We start from the raw sequence: 16,860 nt of genomic DNA on the forward strand, positions 1-16,860 counted from the left end.
CGTTCTCTGGATCCTTAGTCCAACTGTGAGAAGACTGATGGTTGTCTGGTGTTGTGATACCGTATCTGAATAAGCCCTGATTGATTCAGTTTTGCCTATAGACCGTCCAGTTTACAATCACATGGCAACATAAAATAATTGACACAGGTGGCTGATAGCTTTGTTCTTATCTGCCATTAGCATGAATGAAGAAACAGGGGCGAACGAAGGCTAACCGACACCCAGGGCGGGGCAAACCACCGGCTGTGCACACATTGCACCACTACGTATGACGCATGCGTGGCATCACTACATATGACGCATGCATGGTGTCACTATATAGGGTGCATGTGCAGTGTTGCTACGTACAGCGCATGTGTGCGACACAGCGCATGCGTTGCACATAGCAGTTTGCTGCTGGCGTCGCCTGAGCGCCGTACAGATGGTGGCAGGATCCTCTGCTTGTGGCTGTAGCGGTGACGGAGGGATCCCACCAACATCCGTATGGCGCTCGGCCGCCGCCGGTGGCAAACCGCTATATACAGCACATGGCATCGTCGCTATGTACAGTGCATGTGTTCAACACTGCACATGCGTTCTATGTAGCGGTTTGCTGCTGGCACTGCTCGAACGCCGTATGGACGGTGGCAGGATCCTCTGCTCATGGCTGCAGCCGTGGAGGATCCTCCACGTGGCTCCAGCGGCGCAATGGCCACCGCGCCCAGGGGTGGCAGGCAGAGCACCCCACAGGGTGCCTTCTTGTCACCCCCCCCACACACACACACATGGCACCTGGGGCGCAGTGCCCCTGTGACACCACTGTGAGGAAATGACTGTTTAGCAAATGCAGATTAACACTTCGAATACCACGAGTTTGCTCGAGTCATACCTTCTTTATAAGAACAGGACAAATAATCTTCTGACATTTGGAAGGAGGAGGTTGAAGTGGGCTTTTGATTAAAAGGCCTTTTACTTGAAAATATATACACATGCAGAATACAGCTGAAAAAGAGAGGCCACAAAAGACAATGACAGAAAGACAAAAAGTGACAATTCCAAATAGGCCTGGTTGGAAGGCATCGTAAGCCAAACCATGGCATGGCTTTCCAGGACACAGGGAATGTGCAGGCACCTGAAGAGGAGCCCACAGCTGCTTAACTCATCCCTGTCTTTTTTTCTCCTACACCATGAAGAGCTAAGCCAAAGTTTGTCTTAGTGTGTTGTCTGAACCTGGGCTCAGAGTTCTCTCTACCTCACTGATCACAAACTGTAACCAAGCCCAGAGCAGCAAAGCAAGCTGTGAGTGCCTCTCTGAGAAGAAATTCACACAATATCTGAAGAAGTGTGCATGCACACGAAAGCTCATACCAAAATAAAAACTTAGTTGGTCTTTAAGGTGCTACTGAAGGAATTTTTTTATTTAACACAATCCCAGTAAACCCAAATGTGGATTACAGTTATACCTCGGTTTAAGTACGCTTCAGTTTGAGTACTTTCAGTTTAAGTACTCCGCAGACCCGTCTGGAACGGATTAATCCACTTTCCATTACTTTCAATGGGAAAGTTCGCTCCAGGTTAAGTATGCTTCAGTTTAAGTATTCCGTGGACCATCTGGAATGGATTAATCCAATTTCCATTACTTTCAATGGGAAAGTTCGCTTCAGGTTAAGTACAGACTTCCGGAACCAATTGTGTACTTAAACCGAGGTACCACTGTATTGTGATGTGCAAACAAGATCCGAGTTACAGGACTGCTACCAGGCAAAAGGGTGGTATTAGTGGTGGTGTTCATGTATGTATGTATGTATGTATGTATGTATGTATGTATGTATGTATGTGCATGCGTGCGAGCCTGTGTATAGGTAGGTAGAGGTGGGGGAGATCAACTTCCATGGAAGCAGGGGTGCCAACTTTAATAAAATATTGGAGGGGCAGGTAAGCCCCACCACACATAATTGATCACAAGATGCAGCATACACACAGTATTTGAATGGTAATGCCCATCATCTATGTCAATCTATCAGGGCTGTGAATGGCCATAAGAAGTGCTGCCAGGGGAGATCCAGCACAATTATGTGGGAATGGGAGGTTTTGGTTGGAGTAAAATCTGTGGCTTTGCTGTCCTGATGCCTTTCTTCAGACTAGAAGAGGAACACGAACACGAACACACACACACACACACACACACTCCCAGGAGCATGTTCCTGTCCTTGAAAAGTTTGAAAAGCAATGTCATTGTTTCCTGAGATATGTATATAAATGTAGGGCTGCTGCTATGGGCAACAATGGAAAAACTTTGTGCTATCCAATTTCTATCCCTCTTGAAGCTAAGGCTGATTTCAGAAAGATTAAGTGATAGAAGACTAAAAGGAGCCATTCTGCAGCTGGACTGGCAATCTGTCTCCTTTCAACATCCTCACAGGGCAGCTCAAGGCAAGTGTGGACCTCACAGTTGACCACTGCTGAAAACCATCTGTGATGTGGCTTCACACCCTCCTCCATTGGAGAGACAAACAGTGGCAGCAATGGGAGCTGCAGGGGTTGTATCACATGGTTCCACAGCAGTGGGGGTAATAAAGGGGTTATCCTACTGTTGGTGACAGAAGCTGGTCTTTAACTGAAGCTGAAACCAACTTTTGTTCACTAGCCACATCTGATCCCCTTCCCCCCGCTCTTGCATGTGACTGTGAATTGCCATAGATGTTTGGAATCATTCCTCTCCCACACAAAGAGCAAACACAAACCACCAATTTGAAGAGAATTTCCCCCTTTTAAGAACATGGTAGCTGCACAGGATGTACCCCCCAACACTTCTCAGTGCATCAGTTGTGACCTGGGATGGCTCCTCATCTAGCTGCAACCTGTTTTTATACTTGTTTAATGAATGCAGATTTATTGTTGGTCTTACGTTGCGCACTGCCATATTTTCTTACTTTATGTCAGTGCTATAGATAGTTTTGCAAGTAAATAAATAAAACAGCTGACTGCCTCTGGAAGAAAACATGCCTAACTTCGTCATCTCTACTATGGTAAGTTGCATGAGACGGAAAAATATTGGACTCTCCACTAAGAGAAATCTATGCACGGACACAGCCTTCCACTGGAGTAACAGGGCTTCCTCTCCCCCCCCCCCGAAAATTGGTTCTGTGGGGATCAGGAGAAATACAGGGGGAGGAGAGGGGGGCATCATTCCATTGGGCAAGCTGAAATGCATTCCCGATTGAACAATCACCTTAACACAACCTTGAATTCCTCCCCTTTTCTTTACATGTGAATTCTCAATTGCCACTGAACACTGGTTACATCTGAACGTCTAAAATGAAATGGCTTGAAGAAACAAACCTGAGAATTATTATTTTTTTAATTCACAGAATAATCACCACCACTCCATATACAAACAGTTGCTGAAGATGGCAGTTTTTCTTCACCCTCAGCAAACCCTTAACGCAAACGCAATGGAAGTTACAAGAAAAAAAGTATATACATGTAAAACACATTATGAAGTATTTAAAAATAATGGCATTTACATTTTGAGAGAGATTTCCATCCATTGCCCAGTATTCTCAGGCAGATGCTGAGGGTCCCAGGGTCTTACAAGGGACTCCCCCAAGTCCCCTGTGGCTGTACCTCGCTGCTATCAGTTTGCTCACTCACCCATCCAGTTGGGCAACTGACATTGAAGCAAGGAACAGCAGCAGGTATTACCACTCACTAACTGCCCTCTCCCAGAAGTGGCAATGAATACTATTCCTCCTCATTCACCCATCCAGTTCCTTTGCTTGCCAACCTCCAGCCCTATTGGAAAGTGAACAGGAAGCAACAATGGTGTGTGTGTGTGTCCCCTACCATAAATATCTTGCCCAAGGAACCCCAAACTGTGGAACAAACAATTGTACAAGGTCTGTACTTTGGGGGAGGGGGCACTCATTTAGGCAGGATTAAGGATTGTTTCAGTTCTCTTATGTGAATGAGCGTGTATATAAAACAAGCAGCAATTCCTTGCAGTACCTTCATGGCTGGTGGAAAGTTGCTTAACAGAACAGGAAGCACACATATGGATTCCTCAGTGGGAAAGGAAAAGGGCTTTTTATGTTCTAGTACGACATGCCATTTTAGGGGGTGAAATTTAATTTTGGCAAATTAAAGTCTCCGTTCGATGAAGAAGCACATAAACTGCTTTTTTGGGGTGTGTGTAATTTTATTGACTGTCGCAAAGGGCAGCTAGGCAAGTAACTATGTACTGCCAATCAAGTTGCAGCATGAGAAATACTGTGTATTTTGTAAAAACTACAGTAGCCACCATTTTCAGTGACAAGGTGGGGATGTGAGATTTTTGTGGCTGTGAGAGGTTGAAAACATGGATGAAGGTGGTGTAAGTGGCTGTAAAGAGCTGGACGAGTTTAATTTTTATAACAATGTATGTGAATCATCACCCCCTTTCCTAGGAAATCCAATCTATATACAGTTACCACTGCAAGTACATTTTACAGTTCCCATGACAGGTTGAACAGAATCCATTAATAACAGAAGGCATCAGAAAGGATGCTATGCACTTTCCAGCTGCTGGAATACAGTTGTCTAAAACATTGCAGATACATAAAGCTGCTCTCATGAAGATGAGCTTTCCTGACCTCTTCAACAGGAAAATTTACTGAAGACGCATGCAAACAATCAGCCTTTAAATTAAAATCTTTTTTCAATATTCTCTATGGCTAGCAAATAAAAAAATCTTCCAGCTAACAGCCTTCACCTGTGGAAACAGACATAGACTCTAATTTAGAATTTGCTTCTTAGAAATTTCAGTTGAGATAGGTATAATTACGCCCCCTCACCCAATGAGACAAACCAGAATAGCATTTGACTGTAAAAGCAAACCACTTTAGCAGTCAATCCAACAATAGCTAGGCTACTTAAAAGAGGAAAAGGAAATTTTTAGTCCTGGCTCCTTTTAAAAGTCAAGCACCCTGAGAAAATTTTAAGCCTTTGCTTTGAACATATCCCTGGATTTATGATTGGGGCTTTGAAGAGATTTTTATTTCACACTTACTCATTCTCTTGAGATCACTGCAGGGTACCCTATGGAACAGTGTTGATTTAGGATGTAGAAACTGCAGGGAGAGGGAGAGTCAAGCTCCTAACCCAGGTGGCAGCTATTTAGCTGACAATGCCACAAATCTAAGAAAGTGTTTATTTTAGTAACCTTGGATAGAAATGAAGTTCTGCTCCATTTTAAGTGGATTCACGGTGGCAGTGTCCACTTTTGAAATAAAACACAGGAATATTTGTACCACTGCAAAAGGCCTAGGGCAGGGATGGCCCAATTGGTGCCCTTCTGATGTTCTGGACTACAACTTTCAAGCTCTGGCTATAGGGCTGTTGGGAGTTGTAGTCCACAACTTCTAGCGGCTTCAGTTCTGGCTTCATTGTATTTGTACTCCTCTCACCACGCCCACCTCATATACTCTGATTCCATTTCCTGCTTGTACACAGCTATTAGTCAACATCAGAGTATCATATCATTTTACAATACAGAATGTAATTATAAAGCCACACAAGCTGATTTTAAAAATGCTTAGTTTGGATCTGAGAGTCAAATGGGTTTCAAGAGGGAGCTATGTTCCCAGACTTGTTGGGTGAAGGCAGTTCCTATTGTTGTCAGAAATAAGCAAAAGATGGCCCTGGGGTTTTGATCAAGAACAGGCAGATATGTTTATTACTTTCAGATATATGGAGAACCCCTCGAGCTGCATCTAAAATATCTAGGTTCGCAATGCACAGCGCTTCTTTGAGTTGCCCACTATTTTCCAGTGTTGAACGGTAGAACAGAAGCCTTTGTGGAACAAGTTGGTCATCTTTCCTTCCAGTACAGCAAGTATATTAGCATGACAATGGATGCAGTCTTAAAAGAGGAAGAAATAACTAAATTGGGTCAGGGTCATAGCTCAATGATACAACATATGCTTTGCAAGCAGAAGGTTCCAGGTTCGATCCCTGGTTTCTCCAGTTAAATAAAGAGCAGGAAATGAACACAATGGAGAAAGCTGAGATACTGAAGAGTTGGCTGCCAGTTAAGACAAATAGTACTTGGCTGGTTCGACCATTGCTCTAAAGTAGCATCTTACGTTCCTACTTCAAGGGAAAAAAATCTGCCGGGAATGAGGAGAGACTTGAAAGTGCTCCCTGCTAGGACACACCAATAAAAAGTCAGTTATCTGAATACTGATGGTACTAACTACACAGGAAGATTGGTGGTGGAAGCTGTCTTATGGCACACTTGATGGGCTTCTGGTCACTAACAGTGTAATCCTATGCACGTTTACTCAAAAGTAAGTCCCACAGTCCTCAGTGGGCCTCACTTCTAGAAAAGTGTGCACTGTTTTGCAGCCTGAAGCACCACGATTCCATGAACTTCCCTATTCTCTGACCTCAGTGCTTCCTGCCATGAAGTCACATGGCACTGCTGCTCAAGAACTCCCTACTAATCAGATCTTTAATCAGCCACTTCCAACATGTTCTTCTATTGATCCTGACTGGTGAAAACTGGCGGGGCCACTGGCCTTGGTCCATTACGGAAAAGGTCAGATGCCTAAACCATTATGCTGATGGACAGGAGGGAGCAATAACGTACTAGCAAGAACCGGGAAGATGAGAACACATCTTAATCAGCCTTTTGTAAAACTTGTTGTAGATCCCACCACCCCTCCTTCCAACAAGACTAACTCAACAAGACTGCGCTGGTGCAGAGCTCCACATCAAGAGTCCAGTCTTGGTAAGGGCATTACTTGCTTTCTTGGGTGCCCAAAAAGAATAATAATCAGACCATGCAACCAAAGGAACGTTCTCAGTTGCCCTTCCACCCAGGATTTAGAAGACTAATCTCTACAAGAAGAAAAGGCGGCACAACAGCCTTAGCTGCCTTAACAGCCTTAGCCTTAGCCTTGCTGCCTTAACAGCCTTAGCCTTAGCCTTGCTGCTACAAGATGTGGTGATGGCAACCAGTAAAGAAGGCTTTAAAAAAGGAGGTGACAAATTCACAGGGGGTAGGTCTATCAATGGCTATTGGTCATAATGGCTAAATGGAACTTCCAGCTATCGAGATAGTATACTTCTGTATACCAATTGCCAGGGCTGGAAACGGGGGAGGGGGCAGATTATTGCCTTCATATCCTGCTAGTGAGCTTCCAGAAGCATCTGTCTGGCTCCTGTTCAGAGCAGGATACTGGACTAGGCGGACCTTTGGTCTGACCAAGGCGAGTTGGTCTTATGTACTGCTGTACCACAAAGCTGGTCTAGGGTCACCCGGTGCCTTCCTTCCTTTAAAGGTAGTTAGGGGAAAACAACACCTTTCCTAGCAATGCACAGGTCTCTGGACTTGCCATTTCACCAGGTCTGCACACTCTCCCTTGCCAACTCCAGCTGGTCCCTGCGTAAATTGCCCATCATTTCACAATGGCCTGTGCAGAAGTTCATTCCGGGATGTAGTCCCTGAAGGAATTGAAGCTCAGACTCCTGCTACCCGAGGCCAGAGTTGAGTTGGCGTGAATCTTTGGGATCTTTTCCATTAGTTTAGACACTGCTCGCCTCTTGAAAGGCCCTGGGGAAAAATGACCTTGCTTCATCAGCTCATTGTATAAAGTGTTGAAAACCACCACCGTCTCCTCATAGCTGTCCCTGGTAGAGATCTCGTAGAAAGGATGCTTCAGGGCCTTGGAGAGGTTCTCCCCATCCTCAGAGGACACCATACGATCAAACTGCAGGTCCTTCTTGTTCCCGACAATCACAACGGGCGGCTCTCCACTCGCACTGCTCCGCTTTGGGCTGGAATGGATGTGGTTGATGAGGAAGCAGAGCCTCATGACTTCGTCAAAGCTGCACCTGTCGGTGACAGAGTAAACCACAGCAAAGCCATCTCCCCACTTTATCTTCTCTTCAATTTGTAGAGAGTCCTCCTCCTAGGACAGAGAGACCAACCACAAATCTGCATGAGCATGGCACCTTCTTTGCAAAGAGCTCACAACATCTGTACACAATGACCAATGGTGGTTATGTACCCCCTTTCCGTTCACTGGTTCTCCTCTGCAGATTGCATCATTTCCCCCACCCAACCAGCCCACTTGACAGTTGTTCGGTGGTCATCCAGATTTGGCCAGCCACAATTCATCTACTTTGGCCAATGAAGACAGAGAGAAAATGAAATTATAAACTCACAAATGGGACCTGCAACAAAAGGCTGTACAGGGGTACCTCAGGTTAAGAACTCAATTCATTCTGGAGGTCCATTCTTAACCTGAAACTGTTCTTAACCTGAGGTAGCACTTTAGCTAATGGGGCCTCCCACTGCCGCTGCACGATTTCTGTTCTCATCCTGAAGTAAAGTTCTTAATCCGAGGTACTATTTCTGGGTTAGCTGAGTCTGTGACCTGAAGCGTCTGTAACCTGAAACATCTGTAACCCGAGGTACCACTGTAATGTGAAGAACTTCTTTTCAAGTCTCCAGCTACTCCATTCCACAGCCCCAACAACAACCAATCACCTTTCTACACCCAATGGGCATCCTCAGCCATCATGGGCTGTTTGGTGTTTTTCCCTAAAGTTTGTTGTGCTTCTGCAAGCCTCAGAGTTCCCCTGTGCTTGCCAATACCTCCTCTTACATGCAAAGCAGATGCTCTGTAACCAGGGCCGTCTTAAGCGCCCCTGGTGCCGTGGAGCAACGGATCCCTCCAGCGCCCCCCCGCCCCGTTTTCCAGCGCGGTGGGCGGGTGCAGCGCGGTTGTCAAACTGGCGGACCGGGCGGGCCGGCGCCATGGTGCCCTGCGCCACCGGGGGTCTACCTAGAGCCGGCCCTGTCTGTAACTGAGCTACCATCCTTCCCTAACAATCCATGCTACATCCTGTCTCTGTCTTTAAAATGGGACAAGTTAGATTTAATTCAAATGTGCAATGCTTTTGAAGGAAGAGCAGTACAGTTGTGTCTAAAAGTAACTTACTTGGAAACAGACATTACAGTGGTACCTTGGGTTACAGAGGCTTCAGGTTACAGACTCTGCTAACCCAGAAATAGTAGGCCCTACCTCGGGTTAAGAACTTTACTTCAGGATGAGAACAGAAATCGCATACTGGTGGTGCGGCGGCAGCAGCGGGAGGTCCCATTAGCGAAAGTGGTACCTCAGGTTAAAAACAGTTTCAGGTTAAGAATGGACCTGCAGAACGAATTAAGTTCTTAACCCAAGCTACCACTGTACTGTATTCAGAGGCAGAATATAGCCATGAATAACAGCCATTGTTAAGTCTCATTCTCTGTGAATTTGTCTAATCCCCTTTAAAGGCATCTAGGTTGGTGGCTGTCAAAACATATTGTGCCTATGAATTCCTTAAGTTATCTCTGCACTGGGTAAAGAAGTGCTTCCTTTTGTTTGTCCTGAATCTCTCACCATTCCTCTTTTCTGGATGGCCCCAGGTTCTGATATTATCAGAAATAGAGAGACAAAGGCCTCTACAGACTTTGTCCACATCAGCCATAATTATATGCATCTCTATCACGTTCCTCGTTTACTTGCCTTTCCTCTCTCCAAGATAAACAGCCTCAAATTTTATGGCCCCAAATTTTATAGCCCAAGCCCTCTGGGAAATTTTGGTGGCTTTTTTCTGGCCCCTTCCCAGTCCCCTTGTTTTGAGATGTAGTGACCAGAACCTTACCTGTCCTGCTGTATCAAGAATTTCAAAATGCACCATCTCTCCATCGATGACAGCTGTGTGCCTATAAATCATCTCTGTGGAACATAAAACATGTATGAGAAATCCCTTGGCACAGAGCAGAATTAAAAATAAAAACTAGAAGTATGCTGAGTGGAGAGTGCTCTCTTCCTTTGTCTGCCGTCCTGGTTCTGCTCACAAGCAAGTACACAGCCCAGTATGAAAATCCCCCTACATGTATTGCGCTGCCGAGAAATCTTATGCACCTGTATTTTTTTTATTAAGCTCATCATTAATTTGTATATACCACCTTTCTATTCGAGAACTTCCAGTGCAGTTTACAATCAAATTATAAAACTCAAGAAAACACCATAGCCTGCTATTGAACAGGTAAAGTCAGACAGCAAAACTCTTCAAACCCAATAATTTATTTATTTTTAAAGGATTTTGATGGGCATCAGCTGAGCCTTCCAAAGGAGACAGCTCCACAAGTGGGCTGCCAAACAGAAAAGCCCCTTCCCAAATGCCCCCTGCCTCACCTCAGATACAAGGGCTCTCAGAGAAGTGTGAGATATAGAAGGAGAGATGAAAAGTAGATTGGGGTGTGGGTGGGTGTGCAAATGGACAGAGAGGTTTGTAGTATGCAGGCTGTTACCCGCAATGGCAGCTGGCCACACTGTGACTGTGGATAGAAATATAGTCCATCATCGCTGACAAGTTCATTACGAGCGCAATATGCTGCCCAGCCTCCTGTTTGCAGCTTGAGCGAAAGCTTCAAAATGGAGAAATTCTGGGACTAGTCTTGGTGGGGTGGGGGAAGGACCATGTAGGTAAAGGGAACTTTGCCAGTGACTTAAAATGAAAGCGCACCAGTTGTTCTGGCAAAACTCAGCCCAAGGAAGGCAGAAAAGGCCACCTATTGAACAAAAGATGCCCTGAATGCCAGCTGTGCACAGCAACATATTTCTTCCCAAACACCTTGTTCTCGCCTTGAAACCTCACATGCCCTCTAACTATGAAATGTCCAGGCTCCCGCAAGCCTTATTAAGGCATCTTGGCCTCGAGGGCCATTCTTCTCCTGCTCAAGATCTAGGTGTTGATAAAGGAGCCTGTCCATATGCACTGTGGATTAAAGGGCGGGGACGTGCCATATATTGTCTAGTCACATTGTGAGGAGAATAATACACTGAAAGGCAGGTAATTATGCCTCTCTGTCAAAAGGTAAAGAATAAAAGTGATTTTCTCTCCCCCTCTGCTTACCCTCCTCACCCACAGCCTTCTCTGAACTGTACAGAGCAGCCAAATTACTCTATTTTGTGCACAGTGAATTCTGTGACATGCAATGCAATCCTATGTATGTTTCTTGGAAGTAATCCCCACTGTGTTCAATAAGGGCTTATTTCCTAAAAAGAAGAAGAATGTGCATAGGATTTCAGCCCAGCCCAAGAATTAAAAAAATGCTGAGAAGACAAGACAGACATGGCAAAGTTGCTTTTCAGCTGTGAGGGGGGGGAAACTCTGGAGAAGAAGAAAACATCAACAGACCTTTTTAGTAACCATTCAGGAAGCTGCAACCCACACGATGTTACTCCCACACCATCCTCAAAAGGCCAGATGGACTAACAGCATAATCTCTAAATATGTAACTCCAAATGGAGGTGTTTATGATGCTATTACAACAACAGCAGGAAGCCTTACTGAGGGCTCCAGTATCCCAAACTAGTTCCAGATAGTTCTTCAAGCCCAACACTTCACAAATCACTCCATCTCTTTTCAGAGTTATCAGCTTCCTGTTCTGTCCAAGGCAGGCTTCTTTGCCTTGTTAAAATGCAGTATTTCAGTGCACATGCATGTTATTTAGGTACCTGATCTGAAGAGTGGAGGTTGGGGGAGGGATAGTTCTTGCTTTTGTGCAGAATACCTCCACCATCAAAGAAAACAAAAATGAAGAAATGTGGGACTGAACAAGTATTAGTCTAATTTTCCATGAGTTGCTCCCAAATTGACAATTGGGGTGTGGTGGGTGTGGGATCCCATGCAGATAGGAGACTGTCAGTCTCTCTAGGCTAAATGACAACATGTACTGTACATAATGACCTAAATTTTCAAAATGACTAGTGAATTGGAGGCAAAGTAGGCTTTCTGGGGAACTATGAAAGGATTTTCAGAGGGTGCATTGCTCTATTATTATATTCAAAGAACAGAAACTCAGCCCAGTGGAGATCCAGCTTGATTATCCAATATCAAGGCATTTTCTAGAACGTAATTGCTTGGTAAATGGAGCAAGATGGCAATGGAGAAATGAGCAAAGTGCTAGGTTCTCTTTGCACTAAACTTTCAGCTCACCACCATAGCATCTTGTCCAATTATTTGACATTATTTTCACCAAGTACAGAATCCATTGTTGCTGTATGAAAGTAGTAGCACTAGTTAGCCTGCCCAATTCCATCATAAGAATATAGGCTGCTGCCTTATAATGAGCCAGACCATCTAGCTCAGTATTATCTAACACTGACTGGCACAAAATTTTCAGGTTCTCAGACAAAAGTCTTTCCCAACCATACCTGGAGATTGGACCTGGGACCTGTTGGATGCAAAGCATGTTCACTATCATTAAACTATCACCTTCACCACTTCCTCCAAACAGTTTGTATTTGAGAGTTAAATGGCAATTGCTCTTGGTGCTGGAGCCAACTCTCCAAAATAATAATAATAATAATAATAATAATAATAATAATAATACCATCTACCAACACTCTGAATCAGTACAAGAGACATAAGCCAGAACCAAGACTTACCTAGAGTAGGGTCATAATCACCAATAAATCGCTTAGTGATGAATCTCACTGTCAAAGCTTCGTTGGAAAAAGGAAAAGGAAACATGATTAATGGAATAAACCACTACAGAAATAACAATAGTCTGCAGCAGCCTCCCCCAACCTGATGACCTCCAAATGTTTTGGACTATCATCTGCCTCAGCCAGAATGATTCATTGTCAGGGATGATATGTGGAGGGCACCAAGTTGGGAAAGCCTCACCTAGAGAATATCAAAGCACACATGACACGATCAGTGGGTGGGTCTTAAGGACAAGACATATAACTGTTGGCAGGAGGTTTTGGGGACAATAAATGAAGAGAATGAAAGGGGTGCACTTCCAGGTGATGGACTGGAATAAACAAATGCACCCTCTCTCTCTCCATAGCTGTCAACTTTTCCCTTTTCTTGCGTGGAATCCTATTTGGCATAAGGGAATTTCCCTTAAAAAAAGGGAGAACTTGACAGCTATCTCTCTCTCTCTTTCTCTCTTTCTCTCTCTCTCTCTCTCTCTCTCTCTCTCTCACAAACACACACACACACACACACACACAGAGAGAGAGAGAGAGAGAGAGAGAGAGAGAGAGAGAGAGAGAGAGAGAGAGATGTACTTTCTTAGAAGCTTCTCACATGAAAAGTGAAGTGGAATTTACTTTTGAACAAAGTCCTGTGAGCTTATACAACTCCAATACACACATAGTGTCACAACGAGCATTTCAATGAGCATTTACTTCGGAAGTAAACAGGTAGAGGCAGCAAGGTGGTGGATAGAAAAGGCAGCAAAAGACCTGTAAGTGCCAGATTTCCTGGACTCCAAACTGTCTTTTGAGCAGCTTGGAATATTGCTAAGCACAAGAAGCACAATGGTGGCTCATTCTCCAAAACGTAGGAACAGTCAAAGGTGGAATGTGGTAGGCAGAAAGGAATGTGTGAATGCTACCAGGGGAGCCATGTGGAGGCTCACTGCACAGTTCAATCCAGAGCTCCCACAACCTTTAATCTGGAGCTCTTCCAGGAACGGCGTGTAGAGGTTAATTCTGACATTGGACCTGCCAACTGGTGTTTCTTAAAGCACATGAAGGGAAGTAGCCATCATTCTCTCTCTCTCTCTCTCTCTATATATATGTATATGTATATATATATATAGATTACACAGAGACAATAATATGCAAGAATGAGCCAAACCTCTTCTCAAAAAGCTAGCAAAAGCCTTCTCTGTAACCCACCCAACACCTAAAATTAAAATATGGAAGTGCGGCCTCAGAAGCAGCAAAACACCAAGCTGAGTCAAATAACATCAGGGTGGGGAAGGGGGTACAAGTCGAAGCCTGCAGTGAAGGTATGGCATACCCTCTCAAAATGAGGGTGGGAAGAGTATTTCGAATGAGGGCGAGAATGGACAAGGCAAAGTTGTCAGTGCAGGAAACCCTCTTGACTGCACGTAGCCTGCAGCCCTTCTCTTCCCCGCTCTGCAAGCTAACCAGATGCCTTTGACAGCAAACATGCCACACTCGTCACTCACACACACCACAGCCTTTATGCCTGGGAATCTGTACCCATCACTCTGGGGAGAACAGAAGGAGATATTTTGGTGTGACCCTTTGCTCGTCCCTGAGGGAGTTTGCCTTGTTTCCTACTACACAATAGAAGAGTCACGAAAACTTAAGGTCTTCTTTCCATTATTATAGCTGGGTAGGCAGAGGGAGCAAAAATAAAACCATTAGGAGATAATTTTTATTCTCTCACGTGCACCCACTCTCTGGTCTGTCTAAAAAGAGTGTGATGTGGGATCAACTTGTACACCAGGGTAATGGAAAACCTTTCATCTGGGATACCTGGCTTGCCCCTAAATTTCAAATCCCTTATGTGCTGGATAAATTTGGTGCAAAAGGCATCTGCTGAAGCAGTAATTTGGCCCAATAGGGTCCTTAAAACATTGTAGCTCTCTAGTCTTTCTGCTATTGTCTTATCTCAAAGCATATAAGAGATTAAAAGCTATAAAATATAAGTCAAAGTATAAAATGTAAGTAAAAGATGCTTACAAAGGAAATAAGCACTGTACCCACCAGAATAACAGTTTCCATACACTCTTTTTTTAAGGAAGGGGGGGGGAAGGACACCATAATTTGCACATAATTTGCCTTGTGTGGGCAGCTTTAGTAATCAGGAGTCCTTTCATATTCCATATAGTTCGTTCTTCTACGTAAGTTTAGGGGTAAGAAAAAAAGTAAACACACACCACAGACCAAACTATCACTTACAGCCAGAGAGAACACAAAGGACTGGATTATCCAAGCACCGGTTATCCTTCCAAGTACACATTCAGAGAACTCTGTACAGAACAGCCAGCCAGCCAGAAGGAAGAGTTGCAGACAAAGATAACACACAGGGTTGGGAGGTTAAAGAATGTAGGTGGTTTTGGCAGAGGCTGAGAGAGGCAGAAAAAGAGATGGGTGGGCTCCTGTTTGTGAAAGGGAGATGTGGTTATGGCCCAGACTAAGCACAAACTCTATGGGTCCCCATCATTTAGGGAGTAACTTTAGAAATAAGGTTCCCTTAATGAAAGAGCTACGGTAGCTGAATGGTGTTTGTTTCTGAGCCAAGGACAACAGAGCCTGGAAATTCAATTGAGAAAATGCAAATAGGACCCAAAAGCATGTTAAGATCTTGCACGCCATCATATTTTAAGGACCATCTATACACACACAAGACCAGTTGCAAGCAGAGGTCTACTTAGATGGCATACAATATGCTTCATTCACACCAGGTTTGGACAGTAATAGCTTGGGATGGAGCTTTTCCAGCAGCAGTCCCAAAGCTTTGCATCCTGTGTCCCACAGAGGTTATGCAACTTCTTGCATTGCTGTCCTTTTGGAAAGATTGTAAGACTTCTTGTTTTGTCAAGTTTTTTGGCCAGTTTAGGTGCAACGTTTCCTGCTCAATAAACCCTTGTTCATTAAGCCAGGAAAAAGCGCTGGGGCTGCATGATTTCCCCCACTCCTCATAATTATCTTCCAGGATAAAACTGTGGTTTTGGATCCTTGTTAGTAAGTCAATATTAAAACACAGCCCGCCCCCCCCCCAATTTAAGACATGACGAGACTAGGATCACAGCATCCAAGTCAGTGGAGGAGGTCAGGATGCAAAGGAGGAGTGTACAGACCAGACAGCTGTTCCTGGCTTACAAAACCATGGTTTAGGGAGCCAGGAATGTTATACAGTGCATCTGAAAAGACCATACATGTTTATTATATGTTTTAACATTGTTATTAATGCCTTTGTCTTTCAGAGGATTTTTTTTGTAAACCACTTTGGGGTCTTTGAAAAAGTGGTATAAAGATGTTTCACTAATTAAATACGTTTTTAAACAAACAAACAAACAAAAACCCCACAAGATGTAGCAATAGCCACCACCTTGGATAGCTTTAAAATGAGTTTAGACAAATTTTTAAAGCCAGGATGTCAAGTGTCAGAGGCACAAGAAGGGAGAGTGCCATTGTGCTCAGATTGTGCTTTGGGGCATCCCATTAGCATTAGGTTGGCCACTATGAAAACCAGATGGTGAATTAGACGGGCCACTGGGCTAATTCAGCAGGACTATTCTTAATGTTTTTAGGGCTCATGTCTTGTTCAATTTCAAAACTTTTCTGCAGGTTGTAAGAGGTAGAAATATCACTGGTTTTATCCCAAATGTCCAAAAGCACATCAAAAGAAAGGTGGTGGTGGTTATTACACTCTCCTCATACAGCTGGCCCTGCCTTTAGGTAGAGGGTAGCAGCTGCCCCAGGATGGTGACTTTGAGTGTCATGGAAGGGCAGAAAATTGTTAACAAATTATTGGCTATTATTCTTGTTATTCGTCATATCTGTGCTGCCAGGGAGGTGGAGAGGTGCTCGTGGGACTTTCTGCCTCAAGTACCAAAATAACCCAGCTGGCCTTGGATACCACACATCTTACCTAGGGTGGATGAGCAGGACACAATTTGTCACAATACCACAGACTACCACTGGTAGAGATATTAAGGGTATGTACTGGATGGGCTCAGCATATTGACATTTTCTCCACAAAAAGAAAAGAAAAAGGAACACAACAGCCTCAGGAAATGTCAGGACATGTCAATTTGCTGTCCTTTCTAGGTAGCACAGAGCAACATCAGGAACAATTCCTTACAAAAGTTGCCAAAGGTTATTTTTGTGAACCCAAGAATGCATAATGTAATGGGTTTTATTTATTCTTTTATTACTGCATTTGTTATTATTACTGGGTTCTACAGCACCCTAAAATCCAAAAGGGAAGTCAGGCAGTATAATTTTGTTGTTGTTTTTAAAAGTAAATATAAAACTGGCAGGAAGGAAGTGACTCATCACCAGA

The 16,860-nt window shown here is 44.1% G+C and overlaps 1 protein-coding gene across 1 annotated transcript in view; it reads right to left on the minus strand.

Annotated features, from left to right (window-relative positions):
* Positions 1 to 755: 755 nt before the first annotated feature.
* The window catches only part of LOC118088718 (ras-related and estrogen-regulated growth inhibitor-like), a 28,746-nt gene continuing 12,641 nt past the window's right edge, over positions 756 to 16,860 (minus strand). The window contains exons 2-4 of the mRNA XM_035122702.2: positions 12,471 to 12,527; positions 9,676 to 9,749; positions 756 to 7,931 (exon numbers count right to left, since the gene is read on the minus strand). Coding sequence (XP_034978593.1) covers positions 7,446 to 7,931; positions 9,676 to 9,749; positions 12,471 to 12,527 — 617 coding nt within the window. The 3' untranslated portion in view covers positions 756 to 7,445. The remainder of the gene's footprint in view (positions 7,932 to 9,675; positions 9,750 to 12,470; positions 12,528 to 16,860) is intronic.

Source organism: Zootoca vivipara, chromosome 1, assembly GCF_963506605.1.
Source record: "Zootoca vivipara chromosome 1, rZooViv1.1, whole genome shotgun sequence".
Lineage (NCBI taxonomy): Eukaryota > Metazoa > Chordata > Lepidosauria > Squamata > Lacertidae > Zootoca > Zootoca vivipara.